The 17,604-nt window shown below is 51.9% G+C and overlaps 1 protein-coding gene across 1 annotated transcript; it reads right to left on the minus strand.

The window, feature by feature from the left end:
* Positions 1–999: 999 nt before the first annotated feature.
* On the minus strand, positions 1,000–16,621 carry ZNF544 (zinc finger protein 544). The gene is made up of 7 exons (XM_014563992.2): positions 16,232–16,621; positions 11,508–11,610; positions 9,855–9,975; positions 8,656–8,744; positions 6,999–7,155; positions 6,665–6,748; positions 1,000–3,125 (listed from the first exon to the last, which is right to left on the minus strand). Exons 2-7 carry the CDS (start codon positions 11,565–11,567, stop codon positions 1,201–1,203), a joined length of 2,436 nt encoding a protein of 811 aa, XP_014419478.2. The 5' UTR covers positions 11,568–11,610; positions 16,232–16,621; the 3' UTR covers positions 1,000–1,200.
* Positions 16,622–17,604: the final 983 nt, after the last annotated feature.

The raw sequence follows: 17,604 nt of genomic DNA on the forward strand, positions 1-17,604 counted from the left end.
TGGGTGTTAGACGAAGGTCCTCGAAATGCCCAAATAAGACAGCCCCTTTCCTGGAGCATAAAACACCATATTCCCTAGACCCTCAGATTTTTTTTTTTTAAAGCACATAATTTCTTCCCTACTTTGTTTTTTGCTTACCCACAGCCAGATACTTAATGCAAGAAAAGAAGGGGCAACTTTGGAATTTCATGGAAAGACCTTCAATTAACCCTGCTTCCCTGCCCTGCCGGTAGGTCCGCAGCTCTGCCAGGGGGCCGCGACCTCCATGCCGCATTCCTCTCTCTGCAAGTTCCCGGCTTCAGCCTTCTTGCTCTGTGTCTCCACGCGATGCGCTCCCACCTGCTCCACAGCTGTTACTTACACTTTGGCCTTTTATTGAACATGCTGCTGAGCGGACCTCAACTACCACCTGTGTACGTGTTTATGTGTTGGAACATTTTGTGTATATACTATTCTGGGTCCTGTTTTCACTTCACTTGATAAGTTTTCTTACTGCTATGGACCCAGTTCTGCTTCCAGCCAACCCAACTGAGCAACAACGTTGAGTTAGAGCACAGCAGAGTCCCTGAAAAATTCAGTCTTTCAATTTCAATAAAACCATTTTAGAAGACTTCCCATCCTTACCCTTCCTTCAATTTGTGTTTTTAATTGCTGGTTCACATTGAATATGACTGGCTTCAAATTTCACCTCTCAACACCAACTTCCTCCTGCACTGGTGTCTCCTTAGGTTGAGTGTTTAGGGCTCTGTATCAAGAATACCTTTCAGTCCCCCACCATTCCCAGGAATGTGTTACAGGGACAATATCTGATTGAGTTTGGGTGACTAGCTGCACTAGAAAGATTATCTGGTGGGTACAGCTCCATTCTGAATTTTCTAACTCCTGCTAAGAGCTCTGACTGGATGTGTTTCATCAATGGTCATGTTCATAGCTTCTTACCTAAATGCAGAAGTGAATAAATTTTACTGTGCATACAAATCACTCACGCTGCTTTTGGAAACTGTAGGCTCCTGGGTTTTAATGCTTGAGATCCTGATTAAGGAAGGCCAGTGTAAGCTTGGCAATGTGCAGTTTCCACACACACTCCAAGCAATTCTGATGCATGTGGTCATTACAGTACACTGAGTTGTACCTTGGTCATCAGATATCTAGTAAAGAAAGTTTGGCAGTGACCTTTTCCATCCTGATTATCTACAGGGCTTATCTTCCATGGGTCTTCTCATGTTGAATAAGGGATGTACTGTAACTGAAAGCCTTCCCACATTCATTACATTCATATGGCTTCTCTCCAGTATGAATTCTCTGATGCCGAGTAAGTTGGCACCGCTGGCTGAAGGCCTTGTCACAATGATCACATTCATAGGGTTTTTCTCCAGTGTGTGTCCTCTCGTGTTTTGTAAGAGTCGATCGATCACCGAAGGCTTTCCCACAGTCAATGCATTCATAGGGCTTCTCTCCAGGATGTGTTCTCTGGTGTTCAATAAGGCGTGACCTCTGGCTGAAGGCTTTAACACACACGTTACACCGATAGGGCTTCTCTCCAACATGCGTTCTCTGATGCACAGTGAGGGGAGACCTCTGGGTGAAAGCCTTCCCACAATGACTGCATTCATAAGGTTTCTCTCCAGTGTGTGTTCGCTCATGCACAACAAGCTGGGATCGCTGCCGAAAAGCTTTCCCACAGTTGTGACACTCATACGGTTTCTCTCCAGAATGAATTCTCCGATGTGAAAGCAGGTGAGAGCTCCCAGTGAAGCCTTTCCCACACTGATTACATTCGAAAGGTTTTTCTCCAGTATGAGTTCTCTGATGTTCAATTAGGTGAGAGCTCCCAGTGAAGGCTTTATCACACTGACTGCATTTATACGGCTTCTCCCCAGTGTGAATTCGCAGATGCCTAATAAGCTGAGTGCTTCGAATGAAGGATTTCCCACACTGGTTACATTCATAGGGTTTCTCCCCAGTGTGAGTCCTTTTATGTGCGACAAAGTCAGAGCTCTGGCTGAAGGACCTTCCACAGTGAGCACACTCATAAGGCTTCTCTCCGGTATGAATTCTTTGATGTACAATAAGGTTAGAGTTCCACCTGAAAGACTTTCCACAGTCATGACACTTACATGGTTTTTCTCCAGTGTGAGTTCGCTGATGCCTAAGAAGTTTGGAACTCTGGGTGAAGGATCTCCCACACTGGCTACACTCATAGGGCTTTTCGCCAGTGTGAGTTCTCTGGTGTATGATAAGGTCATAGCTCTGGCTGAAAGACTTGCCACACTGAGAACATTCATAGGGCTTTTCACCAGTATGTGTTCTCTGGTGTACAACAAGCTTAGAGCAACAGCGGAAAGTCTTTCCACACTGATTACATGCATATGGCTTCTTTCCGGTCTGGATGCTGTCACAGCCAGTGAAAGACGAGGCCATGTGGAAGGCATCACAGTCCTCCTTGCATCTGAATGGCGCCTCTCCAGGATCTCTTATTTTAGCTTGTGCAAGACACTTGTCACACTCATTCTGACTTTCTCCAAATGGCACTGACTTGCGTCCATTCAGAGACATGCTATGATTAACATTGTTTCCACAGTCCTTACCATCAATCACGTTCTCTGCTGAAAAAATTCTATTAAGAAAACACAAGGAGGTACCATAGTCGAACAAGTCACTACTGACAGTATGTTCATAAGGTTTTTTATTTCCTGTTTCAGCATTTGCAAGTTTATTTAAGTAAATGCTCTGAAAGAAGGTTCTAGCCCTCTGATCATCTTCACAGGACTTCAGATCAGCCCAGTCTTTCTGATGATTCATGAAAACCGAGTTCTGTTTCACATGTGAGTTGAGCTTATGGAAATGTGTTCCTGTGGGCAATGTAGGAGGTAGAAGGCTTAAACTCAGACAACTTCCCCTGAGGTCATGCTTACAACACCCTCTTTGAGCAAACAGTCTTTCTGAGGTGAGCACTTGATCCAGGGAGTCCTCCTGGTGCTGCCCTGGCTGGTCCCTCCACTGCTGCACAGCTCCAAATGACACCAGCCAGGGGCCCTCTGTCTGCACACAGTGTTTCACTTCCATGTGGTGGGAGCATTCTTCCACAGCAACACCCTCTTTCTTTTCAAGTGTAATCTTCCAGTCTGAAAGAAATCCAAAACGCCTGAGTTATTGGAGGTACACTGGAAGGGGTGGATGGGCTGAAGGAGACCACCGAGTATGAGTGGTATCTCTGGGTTTGTGTCTCATCCGTGGACTGTAATTTCACACAGGACGTGAAAGGCAGGCTGGATCGGCAAATAGGAAACCAGTGGTAAAGTACAAAAAACAAGCAAAGACAAAGAAGAGACAACTCAGGACTATGCCCAGAGGGAGCAGAAGAGCAAAGTAAGTAGGGAAGGGTAAAGATCAAAGGAGAAATCCACAAAAAGACTGGGGTCTTGTTCAGCTATTGAGTTGGGAAGCAGTATGGCACAGAGATTAAAAGCAAAAAGCAAAGACTTCAGGGAGAATATGTTTACTTTCAAATCTTGAACTTACCATGTGACCTTGACCACATCTGTAAGATGTAAATAATGGTATCTACTTTATCTATATACGTCTCTGTGAAGGTTAAATTAATATTCATAAAGTACTTAGAATAGAAATTAGAACATACCAAATACTGTATGTTAATTGTTACACAAACAAAAATAATTAGTCAATAAAAAAAAATTGGGTCTGAACAGCCCTCGATCACAACAGATACCTACACCCACTTTGTTGGGACCCATCAACATGGTACCTTATTTGGGAAAAGGTGTGTTACAGATTTGAGATGGGGAGATGATCTGGGTGGGCCCCAAATGTTATCACAAATGTCCTTATAAGAGAGAAACAGAGATTTGATATACACAGAGAAGGCAATCTGAACACAAAGAGATTTGAGGATGTTGGCCTTGATGACTGAAGTGAGATGGCACAGGCCAAGAACACCACAGCCACCAGGAGCTGGAGGAGACAAGGACAGGTTTCTACTGGAGCCTCCAGAGGGAGCACGGCCCTGCTGACAACTTGATTTCAGCCTAGTGGGACTGATTTTGGGTTTCCAGCCTCCAGAACTGCTGGAGAATCAATCTGTGTTGTTTTAGGCCATCAGCTGGTAATCTGTTATGGCAGTCACAGGAAACAGGGTCCTAACTTGGTCCTCAACCTTGCGATCCAGTCTCAGTCTATCTACTTCCTCGTGCTGGATCTTGAAATGGGACCCCAAATACCAATGCTGACTTAATTTTTTTTAATTGAAGTATAGTTGATTTACAATGTTGTGTTAGTTTCAGGTGTACAGCAAAGTGATTCAGTTATGCATGTGCATATATATTCTTTTTCAGATTCTTTTCCACTGCAGGTTATTGTTAAGATACTGGACATAGTTCCCTGTGCTTTACAGTAGGTCCTTGTCTTATATTCTTAAAGCACCATTTCTACCATTGATCAGGCTGCCCACAGAGAAAGTCTCTTTAACTCCAGAATGGATGCCAGACTCCCCCAAAAGTGTGGTGGTCCCCAAAGCAGTGTGTTTGGCCAGAGAGGACCACAAATGGATGCCACTGATTGGCGACTTCTGAGGCTCCCTTCCCTCGTGGTCAGCCAGGAGTAAGAACGCATAGCTTACAAAGGTTGCTTCAACATGTAAACAAATCGGTATGTGAGCCTCAAGCAGCGCCTGGCACAGGGTGCACTGTCTGTACACAGTGCTGTTGACATCGCCACACTTGTCATTGTCCTAAAGGGGATTCCCGTGTCTGGTGAAGACACTGGGCCTCCACCACTGAGTGCCACAGGTTCCCAGCTCAGGACCCTCGCCTGGGTTCTTTGAGATCTCCAGTCACCTGTCACTCTGTCCTTTTCAGTCATGTGGCCACCCCCATCGATAAATATCAGGTTTCCATGTGACCCTCTCCATGCCTGCCAAGGAGACAGGATCCTCCACTTGGTAAAGTAGGAACTAAACCCTCTGGCAGCCCCTTGACTTCCTGGAGGACGCTTCCCTCATGTCAAAGACCTTCCTTCCCTCGTGGGGAAGGTCTTCATTGATGCCCAGCCCCCACAACCAACACTGGCCTCCCTCCTAAGACTCTGCTGTGCTCCTTTGGGGTGTTGCCCTAGAACCCTTAATGTCGAGAATGTCTCAAATGAAACAACAGCCCATGATGGGGAGAGAAAGGCTATTTGGGGATGAGGGGGAGGAAAGGAAAGAAATCCTTGGGTGGCTGAGACATGTCCAAGTTGTGCTGGGCTGTTGGAAACTGGGAAAAAGGAGGTTAAACATTCTACAGCAGCATCTGTGTCAGGATCATGAAGTGAGGAAGACAGATGGTGCAGGTCGGCCAGAAAGTGACATCTGTACAGATAAGCAGAAGGACAGAGCAGTAAACTGACTTCAGAATGATGTCATCTGAGGACCAAGGGTGAGTAAAAGTAGGCGAGACCAGAGGAAGAAGTAACCGAGACTGCAGGCAAGAGTTACAGGGTAAGAAGGAGCAGGAACACACAGCATAAATTCACCCCTCCAGGCTGGGGGGACGTCAGAAGTTGGTGTGAAGGACGGACGTGTAGCTTATCGCTAAGTGAAGGCAGCCGGTCAGAAATGCCACAAACTGCATGATTCCAGCTACAGGACGCTGTGAAAAAGGTAAAACCACAGAGACAATAGAATAACCAGTGGTGCCAGGAGTTACCATGGAGGGAGAGATGGACAGGGAAGGACAGAGGAGCTTTAGGGCAGCGGAACTATTCTGTGTGATACTGAAATGGTGGATACATAATGTCATTCATGTGTCCAAATCCACAGAATGAGCCTCGTGTAAGCTGTTGGTCTCTGATGATAATCATCTATCCTTGCAGGCTCATCAGCTGTAACACATGTACCACAGAATGTAAGCCATTAACAACAGGAGAAACTGGGGTGTGCTGTGCAGGAATTCTGTGCTCTCTGTAGACATGAAACTGCTCTGTATGAAAACAAGACATCAAAAAGTCAGAAGCAGTCCAGTTAGTCAGGGTGATGAGCATGTTCTAAAATTGACTGTGGTGATGGCCACACTGGCTGCATACTTTTAGTGGGTGGACTGCAGGGTATGTGGACTGTGTCTCGAGTCATCAGCAGAAAAAAGGAGAAAGAAAAAGAAAAAAGAATTCCAGTGCGGCTGACACCTGGGTAGGGGTGGCCTATGGGATAAGGAGAGGCAGGGAAGCAGGCCCAGGAACGGGACTCAGTGGGGACCCTTCTGGTAGGTGTGGATGCACAAGGTCTCCCACACACTGGAGTCACCCTGACATCGTGGGAATGTCCAACATTGCAGAGCATAGACCAGGCTGGAGGGGAGGCCTGGGGAGCTGCCACCCTAGGGGCAGTCAGGATGACAGGCTGGCAGAGAGGGGGGTGAGGTCCCGAGGGGTGAGACCAGAAGGGATGGGGATGGAAGGGGACCCATGTGTGAGATGTGTCCTGACCACAACAACAAGCATTCCATGTGGGCTGGGCCCGGAGACAGGCTGGCATGGATGAGAACAGGGCCACTCTGCTGGACAGAGAACACCCAAGGAAACTCCCCAAGAAGGGCCTCGCTGCCCTGGAACCTGGGGCCTCCATGGACCGCTCTCTGCCTGTGTTCACCGCTGGGCTGCCCGCCTCTCTCACCTCGGGGAGGTCCTCGCTGCACCCTCCATGGGTCTTCTCCTTGCTCCAGGCGGCAGATCACGTCTGGTTTGGAGAGCAGAAGCCCTGGCAGTGGGGAAGAAACAGAGGGCTTCGTGTCCTGCTTGGGGATGGGCCGAGCCCTCGCCCCAGGGTCAGATGTGCATGGACTAGGAGGACACACTCCTGAGGAAACTCCCCACTCCCGGAACCACCAGCCACCAACCTGCCAGGGTGGGCGGGGTGGGATGAGCACGTCTCAAAGGGCCCCACTTCCTGGCACGCCCTGGAGGTGAGCCACGGCACTGGGTCCTGCAGTGGGCAGCACCCGCCTTACCCAGGGAAACAAGGTGGCTGCAGGTCTCCAGAGTCACGTCACGGTACAGCGTCCTCTGGGCTGGGTCCAGCTGTCCCCACTCCTCCCATGTGAAGGTGACAGCCACATCCTTGAAGCTCACAGGTGGCCAAAACATCACCGGTGTTACTGTGAGGCCCTGCTTTCCCAACAGGGAGGGCAAGGGGACAGGACGGCAGAGGGGAGGGAGACGGCGTGTGAAGACCCTCCAGGGCACCCAAAGGGTTCCCACCTTTGGGCCGCGTTCAGATCAGGCCCAGGCCCAGGCCCAGGCCCACGGCATTCTCATTTCTCTCTCTCTTGAGTATCTCATCTACCGCTGGTCACACCAGTTTTCCTGATTTTCAGTTTTGGGAACCAATGGGGACCCTCTTGGAGATCCCACTCCAGCTTCCCTATAAAATCACAGATTGGAAGCCAGTCAGAGAGGATGCCCTAGATCAGGGGTCAGCACACTGTGGCAGGGCTGCGGTGTGTTTCTACAAGGCTGCTGCTGTGAGCTGTTTTCCCCCAATCCACACATTGAAGTCACCCCCCAGTGACTTGTCTGGAGACAGGGCCTCTGCAGAAGTAGCTAAGGTCATGGAGGTCACAGGTCACACCCTGTGATGGGACTGGTGCCCACACAGGAGGAGGAGGAAGCACCAGAGCCTCTCCCCTCCGTGCGAGGACACAGAGAAAGCGCCATCTGGAAGCCAGGGGAGTCCCGACCAGAAGCCGAGCCTGCTGGTGCCATGGTCTCAGGCTCCCAGCCTCCAGAACTGCGAGAAAACAGACACCTGCTGTCCAAGCCCCCAGCTGGTGCCGTTCTGCTACAGCAGCCAAAGCGGACGCACAGCTGAGAATGGATTTTACGTTTTTAAAGGGCCACGTGAGACAAGAACAGGAGGCAGAAGCCGCATGAGGCCTGCAGGCCTAAACAGTTCCCATCCGGCCCCTTTCAGAGAGGGCTGGTCAGCGTGCTCGCAAGGGGGGCCAGCAGGTGAGGCCTCACGCCCTAGTCTCAGGCGCCAGGCCAAGTGGGCATCTAGCGTCACGACTTGCTAACTGGACACTTGGACGTATTCCTGAACTTCTCTGGCCCGAGCTGCCCTGATCCGACTGTGAACACAGCCTCCCGCCTATCGCCCCACTCCTGGGAGTCTCACAGGACGTGAGTGGACCTGACCCCGGGCACCCAGGAAGCACAGACAACACGCGTGGCACTGGAACCCTGAACGAGGTCGGGGACCTGCCCTCACCCACTGTGCACGGCACTGAGTGGTCTCAGGGCAACCCCAGCACTTTATGGGACACACACAGCTACCCTCTTGAGTGGCCTCAGCCAAGGTCAGTGGGTCCAGAGTGGCTGCTTGTTTATGCAGGTTCAGCTCTGCTTGTACTCAAAGGTCAGCTGAGCAACCACCACAAACCGAACGTCTGGGGAAGCAGGCATGTGCTGGGTCTGCTCCTAGGAGCTCCTGGCTCGTACACACAGGTAAGGCGCTTTATCTGCAGGAGCCTGCAGACTTCACCCCAAGGCCCTGGGGCAGCATTACAGAGCCCTCATGCGTGCTGGCCTGAGGAGGTGGGTGTTACTCCTGGACCCATTACACAGTCGAGGAGACTGAGGCAAAGAGAGCAAAGGCCCCCGACTCACATGGGTTGGGATCTGTTGAGAACGCAGCTCCATTTCCTCATACCTGGAGAAGTGGTTGTGAAGAGGGCAGAGGTTCTCAGAAGGCAGGCCTGCAGTTAGGAGAACAATTAGGGGTTCAGCCCTACCTCAGCCCCCCAAGTTCCCGAGTGCACCCCCATCCCCAAGAGAGTGTAGCCAGTGCCAGCTGAGGACCATTCCCTTGAAGGTGAGGGGCAGGGAGCAGGGCTCTGCACACGTGGCCTCCCTGCTCAAGGTTCTGAGGTCAGCTGAGGCAGCCACGTCAGCTTTCCAGGGGTGGAAAGGGCCCATCTGCCTGGGGCTGGGCCCAGGTAAATGCCTTGAGGCACGTGCTAGGGTGTCTGAACCATTAGCCCACAGATACAAAGCCGTCCCTCAACACTCCCCTTAAATAAAGGAAGCGCTGATTTTTCTTGTCATCTCAAGATACGAAATGGGTAGGGGGAGGCAGCATCAAAACAACTAATTGTACAATTAAAAAATACCCCAATGAAACATTTGCTGGTTTCTAAAAACAGAGGGGGAGATTGGGAAAAAAGAGGGAACGGAGTCCCCAAGAGGACATCCAAGGGCAGTCTGAGAGGGGGGTCTCATCCTTCTGGAGCGACCGGATGCTGCCCCACTTCCTGGGTGCCAAGCCTGTTATCCCCTGCTTTATTCCACGCTGTCACTGCGCCCAAACTCTGCTCACCCCAGAGCCTGGCTGTAGTCATGTGACCATCCCATGAAGTCAGCCAGGCAAAAATCCTCTGGGATCCACCCCAAACCCTTCCCCATGTCTGACTCCTGCTCACCCCACCAGTACCAAAAGCACATCCACGCTGTGCATGCACGCACCCCCGACCTCTCCAGTCACAGCTCACCCAAGGAGATCCACCATTCTAGAAATGCACCCTGCGTCTCCACTCACCAGAAGGTGTCTTTCATTTCATGGTAATTCCCGGTTTGCAGAGAACCATGAACCCTTGGCAAGGGCCCTCTGGGCTGGGGACCCAGAGAAACCCCTCACTCTTACTCCTTCCTTCTGGGAGGCAGACACTCACCCTCCTCTTGGGCTCGGAAGCTGGCATTTTCCTCGCCCTGATTTCACTATAAAACCCGTTTCCCCGGAGAGTCAAGAATCGAGTTGCACACCAGGGACTCGTGCTCTCTCTGTGCCTCGCGTTTCTGGCGAGTCTCACCTTTGCCTTTAATCACCTGGGTAAGTGCTTCCAGCAGTGTCACCTCCTCTTGGTGGCTCTCCAGGTGCTGGGGTTTCTCTCCGGTCTTGAGCTCACCGGAGTGCATGGTTGCAGGGCTGCCCTGTCAGGAACACAGTGCCCATGGCCAGGACCGGGCCTCAACGCCTGCAGCTGCTGGAACCACGAAACCCTCAGGCGCAGCTCCCACCAGCTCTCTGGCTCCCGAGATGATCTCTTTTGCTAACTCTACTGCTGCCCAAACAAACTGGGGTCTGAGGACTCCCTCCCCCGGCTTAATTCTGCAGACACTCTCCTTCTGCACACGATCTTCAGGGTGGGCCCCAATTTCTCTTTTCACACAAATTTAATATGCGTCAGGTGAGACAAGCACTCAAGTCCTCCGAGAACTAGAAAAAGAGTGAGGAGACTGAGCTGCAAATTCAATGCTAGAACACAAGATGCTCCTTCACAACGCAGGGCTGGGTCTGACGCTGGTGCTGAGGCTGGGCCAGATGAGGCAGCAATTAATATACAGGAAACTGAAGGCCAGAATGACTGGAGTTGCTGTCAGATAAGAAGTCTGGGGGAAGACCTGTTCACATCTCACTGGAAACCACTTAAGGCAGAACAGAAGTCCTAGACAAGACGTTCAACTCACAAGTGTGAGCACAAGTCTCCCTGACCCCCAGCACTGAGCTTAAAAGAACACACAACCCCATACCCCAAAAGAGGTAAACACTCCATCCACCCACGACAACGTTAGCAAGGCCATACGGTCCAGAGCACAGCACTAGCACAGTGAGAACACAAGGGTGGACTCCCTAGGCCTGGGCTGTCCAAGCCCCGCACATCCCCAAGGTGTGTTCCCTGACCAGCTGCGGGGAGGCCCCCTCTGAGCCACAGGGGATGTCCTACTGAATAAAATGTCTTGGTTTCCTTGGGGAAGGACCCCCCCCCAACACAGTGAGTGTCAGATTCAGTCAAAAGAGGCAGCCATGAAGAGAACCATCCCTGGGAAGCGTGAGAAAGCTGGCCATTTCCACGGGGCAGTGGTCTTCCACGGGGGCAGTTTTGCCCTCAGGGGATGGCTGGCGACGTCTGGAGACGTGTGGTTGTCATGACAAGCAGAGGGACGTGTGGATGGGGAAGCTGCCAGCTCCCGTCTAGTGGGCAGAAGTGTGAGGTAGTCCCAAACGCCTCCCGGCGCAAAGGACAGCCCCCACGGAGAATGAGCCGGCCTCAAACCTGCTGCTCAAGGAGAGGGAGCCAAAGGGCAAGGCCTCGTCATGGGGGCACCAGGACTCTTCAGCCTGGGGCTGACCTCACAGATCAGCAGACCTGCAGAAAATCTATGGCCCTCTTTATTGTCACCAACTTCCCTTCCTGGATAAAACAGAGAACTTAGAGCCCACCTGGGACAGAAGTGACAGCAAACTCTCAGGATCCATGCCCCTCACCCACCAGGATGTCACCACCCCTTGTGTCCACGTCCCTTCCACCCTTTCTTCCGCCCACAGTGCAGGCCACCTGTCTCGACCGACCCCTACCTGGGCACACTGATCGTGGTTCTGCAGATTTCCTGACCATGGCTGTGGCTGGCTGAATAACGGCCCCCAGAAGATGTGCTAATGGCAGAACCAGTGAGTCCGTTACCTTGCACAGCAAAAGGGCCTCTGGAAACGTGGTTTGGTTCAGGATCCTGAGATGAGGCATGTATCCTGGATTTTCTGGGTGTGCCCGATGTCATCACAGTGATCTTTATGGGGGAAGGGGAGGAGGGAGGGGTGGGGACAGAGAAGGAGAGGTGAGGACAAAAGTAGAAGTTGGGCACCCTGGGTGCTGCAGACCAAGCACAGCCGTGCTTCTCCACCGCAATGTTTGTTTTAACCCCTGGTCCTTATATGTGTACTGAGAATTCTAAGGCCGAGCTGGGACACTGAAAGTCCATCTGGGCCCTCCTTCACACTCACCAGTCACACACAGTCAGTCACAAAGACCCAGGGTCTCTTCCTTCCACACATCACATGCCTCTCCACACCCCTGGGCCCCAACGCCCAGCCCAGCTACTGCCTCCTGCCTCGGTTACCCAGCAGATCCAAATGGGTCCTGCCTCCTGGCTTCCCACTTGCTCCCAGGAAGCACAGGGAACCCTGTCAGATGCAGCTTTCCCACATCACTTTAAGTGGCAGCGTCCCACTGCCCTCGGGTTCAATTCCAGAGTCCTCCACAGACCCTGGAAGTTGCTATGCAGATTAAAATTCCCCCGTGGAGAGCTGGTTCAGACACTGAGCTGGGAAAAACCCAATCTTTCCTACCCTCACACCACCACACTCACAGCACTTCTGACCCTTATGTGTGGTTTTCTTGCCCACACCAAGCAATTCTGTGACATCAGCTGGGTGTACTATAATTTAGTTCAATTCTGACACTATCTACCTGGAGGTTAAGGCTCAGTCCCACGAGACTACCCCCAGACTCTGATTGAAAGGAGTAGGTCCCCAGATGATCCACAACTTCTTGGCTATAAATGAGAGGTTCTCATGACTCCCTCAGCCTTGGATTAGATTACATGCTGGAGCAGCTCACAGAACTCAAGGAAACACTCACATCTACCAGTTTCTTAAAGGATGTGATAAAGGATACAGATGAGCAGCCGGGGCAGAGTTGGAGTTGTCATCCTCTGGGTACCTGGAAGTGTTCACCAGCCTGAAAGCGCTCCAAACCCCACACTGTCGGGATTTTTATGGAAGCTTCCTCATGTAGGGTGATCAAATATTAGCTCTATTTCCTGTCCCTCTGTGCTCTCCAGTCTTTCTGGTGACTCGCCCCCACCCAGGAGCCCAGCCAGAGCTGCCTCATTAGAACAAGAGAGGCTCCTGGTGCTCTTGTCACTTGGGAATTTACAAGGGTTTTAGGAGTGCTGTGCCAGAAACCCGGGCAGAGACCAAAACACGTTTTCTATTATCTCACAGATGCTCACCGAGCATTTCAGTCACACGAGCCTCTCTCGGTTCCCTGACCCCACATGGGCCACCTCCAGCCATCATCTGACAAGCGCCCTGGCCACTCCACTGACTCCTCAGGCCCCGGATTCCACACCAATCAGGGGCCATTCCAAGGAGACTCGGGGCTTCTGGTGAAGTCCACACAGCAGGGTGCCCGCTCTGTTCCAGCCACAGATAAGACACAGAGAGAACACAGCAAGGAAAACGAGCAGCACTGAAACCTTCAGGGGTCATCAGGAAGCAAAGTGGTGCTGGGGGTTGGGTCCTCCAGCTATGGGCCTCAGGGACACTCAGGAAGCTGGCAGAGGCTGGGGTCTGGCCCCTACAGCCTCAGAGGAGGAGGCCCGTTGCAGGCTGGGTTGCACCAGAGTCAAGGCCTCAGTCTGAGACCAGAGCCTCAGGACCCCAGCTTCCCAAAGCTTGCTGAACATGCCTACCAGGGTTGCCAGGGAGGACCAAGCTGCTGGCCTTGGCTGCTGTAACGAAATGCCACCCGCACGGCAGCTTCAAACAAAAGAAATGTCTTCCCCGACAGTTCTGGAGGCCAGAAGCTTTTCTGCTGACAGACTTTTTAATTTATTGCTTTCATTTCTTTGCAATCTGTTCTGAGAAATGGGTGAGCTGAAAAATTCCTAGAAAAGCATTCTCTAACTCATGACTTTCTTTTTAAAAGTCACCAATAGATAAAAGTGAAGGGCCCTGAATGGCCAAGTCACAAACAAGGGAATAAACACCCAAACACCCAGGAAGCTGCCTGACCTCACCAGAAACATGCAGGGTGGGGTGTGGTGATAAGCATGGCTGGTATGGGAATCTCTTACAGATGGAAAGCAGCCTGGCCGTAGGTAATGACAGCCCCAGTTATCGAGTCTCTGGTACAGAAACCCCACCATCGAAGAGACAGAACAAGTTTTAAGGATAAGGATGCTGATAATAAAAAACGATGTAGCCTAAACTTTAGTGCGAAACGCGGTAAGAGAAATACAGTTTTAGAAACAAAGGTTAGCCTGGAGGAAGATATAGTAATTTCTATTATTCATTTACACACCAGACACAGATATAAAGCAAAATCTGAGTAACATAAAGGAGATATGAGAAAAACCACTTGGAAAACTTCAATACACATCTTAGAATTTGACTGACCAAGCAGACAAACTGGAATATAAAATATAACTTATATAACATACAGTTTAAATTATTTCAAATATAAAGTCAAGCTGAAGTATATACATAGTTATTTATTCGCATGCTCCTGTCTGTGCCCTACAGACAGAAATGTTTGAATTGCCGGGGAAAATGAACAGAATTGACCCCATCCTGTGGATGAGGAAACTGAGGCAGAAAACGCTTGAGTAAAACTTACCCGCAGCCTAGTGGCTGGGGTAGAAGGCTAGAGGCTGAGTAGCCCGTAGCCCTGGCACCCTGCCATCCTGGTTCTCAGCACCCCCATTGGTACCTGCCTGCCTGGCCCACTGCTCTGCCCTCTTTCTCAGCATCGGCCATCACAGGCACCTCTCGGCCTCTCACCTTGGGTGATCCGTGCATGCTACCACTAGCTGCCCCTTGGCCTGCCCCTGCGGACTTCAGAGTCCTTGGTGGTGGGAGACAGCAGGGCCATTACATTCACTCCATCTCCATTCCCCCCGCAGCAGCAAGGCTGCGCTCTCCCTCCCTCTTTCAGCCCCTCTCACCAAGATCTATCTTCCCTGTGCTGACAAATCTGTTCTTAACCCATGCCAATCAATGACTACCTTCCTGGCACACAAACTCTTAAGCCCACACCTCCAGTGCTCCCCTCAGCTTCTCAGGGGAGAGGTTTTCCTTCTGGTCAAGGTAACTCCTGCATCCCAGTGCCCTGCCCTTACCCCCATGTACCTGCTCAGCCCAGCAGAGCCCTAGACGGAAGGGCTAACTCCCCACTCCCCTCCTCACGGTGCCCTCTCTCTCTCTCACACACACAGATATACACCACACCTCAGAAGGCTGCTCACGACTCTGCATGATGCGTCTTGTTCTGACATTCCTGCCCATCCACAGGCAATCTCCTACCTGTGTCCACTCTCTGAGCCTCTCTTTCCTTGGCGAGGGCTGGGAACACACTTTCCTCCCCTCTGCAGCCAGACTGCCTGCTTGAAAGTCCCAGCTCCACCACTTGCCTCTGCAGGACCCTGCACCGGCCTCTTTACCCTCTCTGGGCCTCATCTGCAGACAACTAGGATAAGAGCAGCCCCCACCTTGTGATGCTGCTGTGAGGATTAAATGAGTTGTGTTTACAGAGCTTAACACTGTGCTGACACACAGTAGGAGCACAGCAGGTTTAATTATATAGATTATATTTGGACATAAAACTCCCCTTGTGTTTCTCCTGCTGGACCCAGAAGGGGGCTGGTCTGGCAAGGGTCCCTCCGGCTGCAGGACTGGGGAGGAGGTCTCGCTTTCTCCTTCCTTTTCCAGTTTCCTTTTTCTCTGTTTCTGGGGGGTGGGGTTTCAAGTGCTGACTCAGGCTTCATGCCCAAGCTCCCTGCCATTGCCATTCCTTCTGCCACATCCAGCCATACCCTCAAAAACTTGATTAAGTAAAATTCAGATTTTTATGGCAAGACAAAAAAAAACTCGAACTTTTTCTCTGCCCATTTGGGCCTCCTCCCTCCGCTTTAGTGTGTATTGCGCATCTGCACGAACCAGACCTCATTAGGAGATAACCTTCCTTCTCTGTAAGGGGTCCAAATGACCCACTACTTGCTTTGTACTGCAAGTCTGGATTATATAAACTCTCAACTCATTGTGTAACCTATGGCCCTTTGTCGCAAAACTGTATATAACTGTACTTTGACCTCTAGAGTGGGAGAGTCCTAAGAGGTCTCTGAAAGACTGCTTCCTGGGTTATAATCCTCAGGTTGGCTTGAATAAAATGTTCCATTTCTTAGATCGGCTACTGATTAACTTTTTAATCAACAGACTCCTCAACTCAACAGAGCTGAGTGACCACGGATTGCTCATCTCTTGCCCTGCAGCCTCCACCCCGACTCCTCACTAGAAAGGGAAACTCAAGCGTCCTCACTCTCCACTCCCTCGGCACTGCCCCTCGCGCTGAGTTTCTTCCATCGCGCGAGGCTTCTACGTAGCGAGGCTGTGAAATTCACACCCCAGCCCTCAGCACAGGGCAACTTTGTATCCCTGCCCTCCACACCCCCGGCCCTGCTCACCTGTCCAGCCCTTTCTCACACAGAGCCCTCAAGCTGGGGCATCACCAAACACAACCATCACAGGCCCCCATGGCTGAAGACTTTTGCTCTGCTAAGACCACCCCTAATTCTCCTTCACCTAGACAACATGCACGTTCTCTTCAAGTTGAGTGCAAAGCTCACGTACCGGTGGGAAAACACGTGTCCATGTTCTGGGGCTCAGCTGGCCTCTAGGGTACGGTGGAGCCTCGGCGCTCGGTCCCCGGGGTCAGGCTCACCTGAGAGCGCGGGCAATGGCGGCACTTCCGGTGGGCAGCGGAAGTGCGCGCGCTCGGAGCGACCAACTACAAGTCCCAGAAGGCCGCGCGCCGGCGGCCGTCTCTCCCGCTTCGGTGGCAGTTTTTCCAGCTGCTCCAGCGGCTGTGTGCGCGCGGCGGCGGCGGCGGCGGCGGCGGCGGCGGCATCGTCTTGGAGGCCTTTGGCGTCTGGGCGGCGGAGACCCAGCTATTTTTCTTCGACAACGGCTCGTGTTGTGGTTGAGAATGTTGCTCCCGTCCGCTCTGCCCCTCGGCCCGGTTTAACGGACGACTCTGACTCTCCACAGGGGCGTCTGCGACGCAGGTCGGGGGCCGGACGTGGGCCCCTGAACGGTGCGCAGCCTCGGCCATGCCCAGACCTGCCGAGGAAGGGAAGGCGGACCACCTGATGAGGACCCCAGCAGCTGTTTCCGCAGAGCTCCAGCCTGCGAGGGGAGTGCGCCGCCAGCCGAGCGTTTGGCAGAAGCCCAGAGGCCGGCAGAGGGGAAAGCGTGACAGCGACAAATGGGGAAGGCCTCGGCCGTGTCCTGGGGCCTCTTGGCGGAGTGTGGAAGTTGGCCGGCTAACTAGTAGTGGGTCATTCTATATGATTGCTCAGGGGAGCCTATTTGGCTTCCTCTGGTTGGTCCTCGGTGGGACAAGCGGCCAAAAAACTGTGCAGCTGGCAGTTACGGACCAAGTCCCGACTGTTTGGGGCCTGTTGCTACTGAGGTTGTGGATCAGAGAGCTCTGATACATGTGGTCTGGCCACCGTTTGTGTGTTCAGTCTTACTGCCTAGTGGGGCTGAGACCCGCATACCTGCTCGCCTGTCCTGGCTCTTCAAGGAGGGAGAGGCCACAGGAAAACTTACTGGGCCGGCCTTCTGGCGGGAACCACTCTGGCTCCACGGAACGTCAGGCATAGATAAGCTCCTGGATTGTGTTTTGGTATCTGGGATACTCCAGTGACCAGTCTTCCTTGCAGATTCTCCTGGGTGTGACCTTCCTGGTTGCTTTACTCTATGGTCATCACCTTATTTGCCTACTTCATACTTGCGCAGGTGACCGTGCAATTTGCAGATTCTTCCAGAAAGTCTAGAACTTAACTTCCAGATGAAGAGTCTGGATAGCCTCATGCCTCTTGAGTGTGAATCAGGCAAGGGCATTCTGGCCAAGGAGAAGTGGCAAGTCGGCTGGGGGCTTCTGGGGCAGCTTCCCTCTCTTTTATAATGGATATAAGACACTAGTGTGTCTCCTTGTACTG

Source organism: Camelus ferus, chromosome 9 (assembly GCF_009834535.1).
Source record: "Camelus ferus isolate YT-003-E chromosome 9, BCGSAC_Cfer_1.0, whole genome shotgun sequence".
NCBI classification, from domain to species: Eukaryota; Metazoa; Chordata; class Mammalia; order Artiodactyla; family Camelidae; genus Camelus; species Camelus ferus.